This window comes from Athene cunicularia (assembly GCF_003259725.1).
Source record: "Athene cunicularia isolate RWA chromosome 13 unlocalized genomic scaffold, athCun1 chr13_part1, whole genome shotgun sequence".
Lineage (NCBI taxonomy): Eukaryota > Metazoa > Chordata > Aves > Strigiformes > Strigidae > Athene > Athene cunicularia.
The window spans coordinates 21097043-21104727 of record NW_020799117.1 but is presented as its reverse complement, the minus strand read 5'-3'; the positions used below and the strand labels follow the sequence as shown (position 1 = coordinate 21104727).

Sequence of the window (7685 nt, the reverse complement as noted above, 5' to 3'; positions counted from 1 at the left end):
GATCCCCAGGCCAGAATGTGACTGTAAATCTGGTCTCAAAAGAGCCCTGTAAGACTTGGTTTGAAGTTTTAGAAGTCAGGCATTCTTTACTACAGCACCGGATGCACAGAGGGTCGCTCCACCCAGCGCATGAGCCACACGTTGCAGCATGCGGAGCTTATATTGCGCAACAATTTCTATATGCATTAGATTTCCCAGAATAGTCATATATATTCATTCTTTTTCCTGGAACTAATTGTAAAGTTTGCATCCTAATTATGCATCCGCTTGGAGTCTCTTAGGGTCTTTCATGGGGCTCTTTGGTGGTCTTCAGGGGTGTCCTTTAGTTGAACTCTCCTCTGGAGTGTGTGCAGTGTGGGTTTACCTACACATTTAGGTTTTTTTTTTCTATATGGTTGCCTGCTTTTGGCGGGTTTGGACTGCAAGACTCTAGGTTCTCTGAGCCCAGTGTCTGAATGTTTTGAAGGTTTGATATATGTTAAGCAAATCATGGATCAATCATATCAGGGTGACTTTAAAAGGTGTAACAGAACATTTCTTTCTACCTGTTGCACAAGGCATCAAGACCTCCTCTTCTTCCACCTTCACATCCTGAATGGGGTGCAAAGGGAGGATGTTTGTATGTGACTTCACAGTGGGTACATCAGGCTGGAGTTTTGCACACAGTCCATGTGCCTGCAGAAGCCATCAGATTCATCAGGCCATGCTGCTGGATGTGTTGGACTCAGCACACACAGACACACTCACGGATGGGATTTCCAAAGCTGCATCCAACACCACAGGATGTCCAAGGGCAGACTGCGCATTGTGCCCAAGATTCAGGATAATGCAACTCGCTCCAGAGGAAAATGCTTTATATGACACAAATCAAAGCAGACTGAAAAAAAACCCATCCACAGATTAATGTATGAACTATACATAACAAAGAATGGGAAGCATGTCCCAGGAGTGTGGTGTGAGTGATGTGCAGGAGGTTCTGGTGAACAGTTCCCACAGGAGGTTGGGGATCACTGGCATGGGCAGCACTTCCTGCAAGAGGAAGGGGTGTGGGGAAGGGGGACTGGAGCCCGGATGTGGTGGTGTGGGGCTGGGCAGTGCTGGAGCTTCAGAAGCAGTCACTTCGCAGAGGCTGTGGCAGGTCGGAGGTGCTGATCTGGAGGTTGAGCTCTGTGGAGTTGAGGGTTGTGGATGGGGCATGCGGGTGGTTCCCCTCGCACACGGCGTACTCCTCGTGGTGCTGCTGCCAGAGGTGCCAGAGGATCTCTCTGGACAAGAAGTGAGTCTCTGCTTCTCCTGACTCTGGAACAGAAGAGAGACAAAACCCCACCTTCACTGGTCAGGCCCGAGGTCTCTGGGAGATGCCCCAAAATATGCAGAATTTCCTGAGAACTTAAAATACAGTTTTTACTTCCCCTTTTCAACATGCCAGAAGAAAGAAATTAAAACACAGAGTGCAGGAAGGAGAGTCAAATACAAGCACTATGTGCTGAATTCCTAGTAGTGCTTGTTGTGATGGAAACTACCTCCCCCATCAGGGAGAGTGATGAATTTCCTCTGAAAAACGAGATTCATTCCAGCACGAAGCAGCAAAGTGTTTTTAATCCCTGCTGCTCTGGCAGAGGTGAGAAGGGAAACGAAAGCAAGGTGGGAAGAAGGGAAAGACTTGCTTCTTCCCATCCCATCAGGAGGAATGCCACTGATGGCATTCCTCCTGATGCCACTGATGAAGCACACGCATGCACACCCATCCCACTTCTGGGGAGAGCTTGTCAGCCCCAGCCATTCCTCCCACAAACATCAGCAGCAAGGGGAGCTGCTCCTTCCCCTGGAAGTCCACTCTTATACTTAATCCTTGAGGCAGCGTTCCTGCTGCCCCAGGGAAGGCTGCTTGTCTCGGGTGCCTCCAGCAGGGACCAGCTCTGCTAGCACCCTCCCTGCTCCTCTGAGACCCGCAGCAAGAAATCCTTCTGTGTGTGGAGGCTGCCCCTTCCTCCCACATGGCCACTTGAGTGGGGAATATCAGCCAAGCACTGCACAGATCCTGCCTACTTCCCCTTGTCTGCCCTCATCTGACGTCAGTCAAGGGGCTGGGAGGGAAGAGCCACCGTGCTGGGCACTCCTGCCCCTCTTCCTCACTCACCCTCATATGCAATGAGCCGGTAGGTACCCGCGCACTCCTTGGAGCCTTTCAAGATCTCTTCTAAGGTCCTGTAGAAAAGCTTGGCCTGCTCCAGGCGCTCCTCCCGGCTGAAGGCAGCGCACTCATCCTGGGACATGGCGTAGAGGGACTGCAGCGGGGTGGCATACTCCACCGCGCAGTGCCAGAGCTGCAGGGACGGAAGGAAAAAGACATGGGGCAGGAGGACCAAGCAGCTGGGGGACTCTGGCACTGTGCAGAGCCCTTGAGAGCTCTTTGCGGCTCCTCAGCCTGCCCTGCACTGGTGCTGTGTGCTGGATGGCCGGGACAGGGATGCAGGTGCTGACTGCAGGGTCCCCCTGCCCTGGGTTGAGCAGGTAGCGCTGTGGCCCATGCATTTCCCCCCTCCTGCCAGGCCCTGGGGGGCAGCCACTGGCTTTGTCAAGTCACTGGCTTTGCAAGCCGCATCCTGGGGGGGGATTTTCCCCATGGAAATTGGTACCCTATGGAGACACCCCTTGCCCGTGTCTGATCACGCCTTCGTGGTGGTTTTTCTTCTAGGCAAGGGTAAGTCTGAGCATCCTAATGGAGAGTAGGAGAGCAGAGAAGAGGACAAACACTGGCAAGATGAACAGTGTACAGCTACGAGGAGGATGACCAAACCAATGAGGAGAGATTTGTTAAGGCCATAAAAATTCCAAGGAGGAGCAGTGTGACCAGTCAGTCTTATACTGGGTAAACTGGAAAGTTTAATGAAGGGTGTTAGAAGGAAGAGGGCCAGGATCCCTGGGTAACTGCAGAGTAGCAGGAAAAGCAGTGACCTGGAGCAGGTGCCAAGGATGGGAGCTGCCATGGACATGTCCACCAGTGACTGGGCAGCAAGACTGACAACACACAGCAGGTCAGGACAGGTCCAGCCTGCAGAGCTGCTGGAGTTCACTTAGTGCTGAGTGACTCAGCAGGGGGCGGGCAGATGAAACACAGCATCAGTGCATGCATTGTAGCAGGAAAAACCCAATGGTGCTGTACTTCCCCAGGAGCAGGGCCAGGAAAAGGGCCCTGGAGTCGCTTCAGACAGTGCTTTAAAGCAGCAGCTCAGCACTCAGCCACCATCAAAAGGTAAATTAGGGGGACCCAGGCTCTGCCGACGCCTTCATCCACAGCTGTGTCACCAGCAGCAGTGTGTTCCCCCCTCCCAGGGTGCAGGGGCAGAGGCCCGTCTGTCTGGAGATGTGGAAGGAAGTGAATGCACCACGAGGTGGAAGGATTTGGTGCTTGTCAATCTGGAAAAGAGGTGACTGGGGGAATGGGAGAGAGTCAAATTATACAACAACTCACATGGACATTTTCAAGCCCCTCTTCACAACAAAAGGAAATATTCATTCTTCCCATGGGAAGTGATGCTCTGTACCCCACATCTGCTTTTTTCTGCTCAATTTTCTGCTGTTTTCTGGCCTTGAATCAACCCCAGGAAGGGTTAAGTGAGCCCAGCATCCCTGCAAGGGCTGAGCCTGGAAGGAGGCAGGCAGGAGGAAAGGGTGCAGATGGCCAGCATGAACAGGACCTCTTCATCTTGCGGAAGCCTGCTGAAAGCTCCGAGTATCTAATAGGAGAGGGGACACTGTCCTGCCCTTATGCCTGTTCTGGACTGGGATCTGAGGCCAGGAAGACCTCTGGCCTGATGCATCCTGACTGCTCTTCTGACACTACACTCAGTTTACCTTGTTGTCTTTATCCCTGATTGCGTAGAGGCTGTGTTTGTAGACCCTTTTTTTGGTGCCAGCTCGGGTTAGGGTGGTTTCAGTGAGGTCTGTCAGGTACTGGATATTGCTGTCAGCTTTCTCCAGGTCATCATAGATGTCGCAGCTCAGAGGGACCAAGATGTGGAGCTTCCAGGTCTCGCTGCATGCCAGCACATTGGGGTTGGCTCTGCTGAATTCCTCCATCGACTTTTTCACCCCTGGTTGAAGAGAGCATTGCACAGAAGTGCCTGGTGTGAGTATAGCTGCTTTCTATCTTGCTCCCCATTTCCTAGCTAATGCTAAAAGTGGGAGGATTGTTATTAGGAGCTATTTCTATCTGTAGGCATGATAATGCAGGGAAACAGTTACGTACGTGGCAGGACTATTTTTAGGTACCCAATGTAGTAAGACCAGGCAAGCCCATGAGCGACATTCTGCTTGGACTTTTCAGACATCTCAGAAACCTCCACTGCTGAGGGTTTCTGTGGAGGGAAGGAAAGAGACCAGTGGTGATGAATGCAGCCACCTGGGCTCTTCTGCAACAGTTGGTTCTCTACAGTCATTGGTGAGCAGCTGCCCTCTCCAAAGGGATCTGGAAAGTGAGAAACCCTGCTGCCCCCTTGCCCCACTATGGCAGGCAGTGGGGCCCTGACAGCCCATGCAGCCCCTGCAGATGGGAAAGGTGGTGCTGGGGAGAGCTGGGCACTTTTCTGGCTGCACTCTCCGTTGGGCTCGTGTGTTCCCGTGGAACTTGTGCATCTGCCCAAAGCTTCCAGCATGCAGGAGCAGCCATCCCAGTGCCTGATGGTAGGATTTTCAGGGCCATCAGTGGCCCCTGCTAGCTCTGTGTGTTCATGTAGGTGGAAATGGGTGTTGAGCCCCCACAGGTGCCTGATGGCTGCCCTCCCCAAAGCACCCTCCTGTAGGCTGAGTGACCCCTCTCCCCCTCCAGCTCTGCTGGGGTAAAGCAGAGCCCTCCCAAAGCTGCAGAGGAACCTCGAGCTGGGCTCTGCTGCCCATAGCATGTCTGATAATGAACCCTTTGGGGACCAGACAGGCTACCCTTTCCCCTCAAGCACCAGCTTGACTGACAGATTTAAAAATACACCTTTTTTGTGTGTGTGTGTGTGTGTGTGTGTGTGTGTGTGTGTGAGCAGGGCTCTGGCTGCAGCAGGGCCATTGCCAGCACCCCAGGGTGGCTGTGCTCATTAAAGGCAGCCTGGCCCTCCTACTGATGCCTGTGGCAGTATGGGGCTGAGGAGATCAGCTCTTCAAGGCTGAGCTAACGAGAGCGTTTCTTCTGCCGTGGGGCTGCGTGCGGGTGGGCTGTACATGCAGGGACCATGCAGGGCCAGGCCAGGTGCCCCCACAACTGCTCAAGGCTGAAGGGCTCCCCAGAGGTGTTTGTGCCTTACGTGGAGCCCCAGAGCGAGGATGAGGAGCTGGCACAGGCTGGCGAGGCCGAGGTGGAGGCCGAGCAGCTGCCCATCTCCATTGAGAAGAGCCACGTAGGCTGAGCCACAGACGAGCAGCATGAGCCCATGCCAGCGCAGGGGGAAGCAGGCGTTCAGGGCCCTCAAGAAGCTTCCACGGTGCCTGGGTGGGAGAGGGAGACAGCAGACAGGTTGGTGGCCACCCACCCACCATCTGCAGCCTACAGGGCACAGGCCAGGGGATGCTCCCACCTCCCTGCCAGTGCCACTGACCCTCTGGAGCAGCATGGAGCCCGGGAGCCCCGTGGGACCCTGCCTCAGTGCACTGGGGGTGCCCCGAGCCACGAGAGCGCTTGGGTCTCTGGCAGCACATGTGGGTCTCAGAGGGGAGCAGACATAATGTCGCCCTGGACAGCAAAGGCAGACTGTCCCCAACAGCCCTGTGCCCTCCAGCACTGGGTGGTGAGGAAAGGCTGGGGGCCAAGTTCTGTTCCCCAGGGAAAGGGCACACTAGGGAGCTACCACGGAGAGGAAAGGGTGTCCTGGTTTCAGCTGGAATAGAGTTAATGTTCTTCATAGTAGCTGGTATCGTGCTGAGTTTGGATTTAGGATGAGAATAACGTTGATAACAGGCTGATGTTTTAGCAGTGCTTAAGCTAAGTCAAGAACTCAGTAAGCAAGGAGGCTGGGACACACAAGAAGCTGGGAGGGGACACAGCCAGGACAGCTGACCCCAGCTTGCCAAAGGGATGTGACATTACACTCAGCATATAAACTAGGGGGAAAGCTGCTCGGGGACCACTATTCAGGAACGGGTTGGGCATCGGTTGGTTGGGGGCGAGCAATTGTTTTTCATTCGTTTTACATTCATTGCTTGTTTTTCTTGGGTTTTATTTATCTCTTTTTGTTATCTTCCTTTTCTTTTTTTTTTTAATATTTAAAAAATTTATTTCAATTATTGAACTGTTCTTATCTCAACCCATGGGTTTTCTTACTTTTATCCTTCTGATTCTCCCCCATCACACTGTGGGGGAAGTGAGTAAACAGCTGGGGTTAAACCACAACAAAGGGAGAGGTCCATAGACGGGGGATCAGGACAGGCAGGAGATGGGGAGGAGGGAGGAAGAGATGAGAGAGACAGGAGGCTGATACAGAGCAGTTTGTGCTGCCAGGGGCACGGCCGGGCATTGCCACAGAGGGGATGTGTGGGAGCACAGACAAGGAGCAGATCCCCCCCAACACCCGGAGGCTGCTCTGCCATTGTCCCCAGGGTGTTCCCAGGAACTGGGGAGACAGCCACCCCCACGCTGGCTCACCTGGATTGGAGGTGGAAGATCTCCTCTGCCAGGAAGCAGGTGCCCTTGAGCAGCACTCCGATCTGCAGGGCTGTGAAGTGGAAGGTGAGGCTGCGGGCGGTGGGCACGAGGGGCTCCCCGCGGAGGTACAGCACCGCAGCGCCCAGAGCCAGCAGCAGGTACACGGCATGCTGTGCTCGCCCTGCCCGGGCCTTGGGGATCAGCAGGGCGCTGGGGTGGCTCGGCCGCCACGATTCCTGAGACATCTGTGGCAGAGAGGGGAGGTCAGAAGCAGCTCTTGTCCCCAGCACCCACAGCAACACTGTGGGGAGTGGAGAAGGGTGGAGACACACACAATCCAGCGCTCTCTGAGCACCCCAAAGCATGCAACAGAGCCCCTTTGCACACTGCTGAAATGCTTCTGGGGAGGCTCCATTGCGCGATGCCCAGGTCATCTCAGGGCTTCCCCTGCCCCGTGCCCAAACGGGCTGGGCAAGACAGAGCCTGGCTGGCCTCCCCGCCCCACATGGATGGCAACCACAGGCCAGCCCTCCCTGCTCCGCAGCCACCCGGCCCTCACGCCTCTTGTCACACTCACCGGAGCAGTCACCAGCGGGAGATCAGGCGCTGCCCGGGTCCCGCACGGACGGCAGTCAGTGGGCTCTGTGCTCCTGCCTGGGCAGCTGTGGCTCTTTTTGGAGGCTCCTGCTGCAGATGGAGACCAAGAGCCTCTGCACCACACAGGCTTCTGGTGCCACGGGTGGAGCTGCACAGTTCCCAGTGCTGAGAAAATTGAAAATGAAAGGAGCTGTGGCTGCAGGCAGCTTGCAGAAAGCACCAGAGCCCTCCCACGCAGGGCACCAATGAGGTGTCCCAGCCCACTGGAAATCCGGGCACTGGGCAGTGCTGAGTGGATGTGTCAGGTTTCGATGCTCATGAGCTCACAACTCTGGCAAGCCCCAACATACCTGTCAGGTCATAGTGCACCTGAGCCAAAACAGAATGAGCAAGGAAACAATAATTTATTGAGATTTAATTTATTAAGTGCAGCAGGGTTCCAGCAGTGAAACAGAAGGAA

At 54.6% G+C, this 7685-nt stretch overlaps 1 protein-coding gene across 1 annotated transcript; it reads right to left on the bottom strand.

Annotated features, from left to right (window-relative positions):
• Positions 1-477: 477 nt before the first annotated feature.
• On the bottom strand, positions 478-7389 carry TMEM173 (transmembrane protein 173). Its single transcript, XM_026858171.1, has 7 exons — positions 7206-7389; positions 6629-6873; positions 5295-5475; positions 4253-4361; positions 3859-4097; positions 2141-2327; positions 478-1299 (listed from the first exon to the last, which is right to left on the bottom strand). The coding sequence occupies exons 2-7, from the start codon at positions 6871-6873 to the stop codon at positions 1106-1108; spliced, it is 1155 nt and encodes a 384-aa protein (XP_026713972.1). The 5' UTR covers positions 7206-7389; the 3' UTR covers positions 478-1105.
• Positions 7390-7685: the final 296 nt, after the last annotated feature.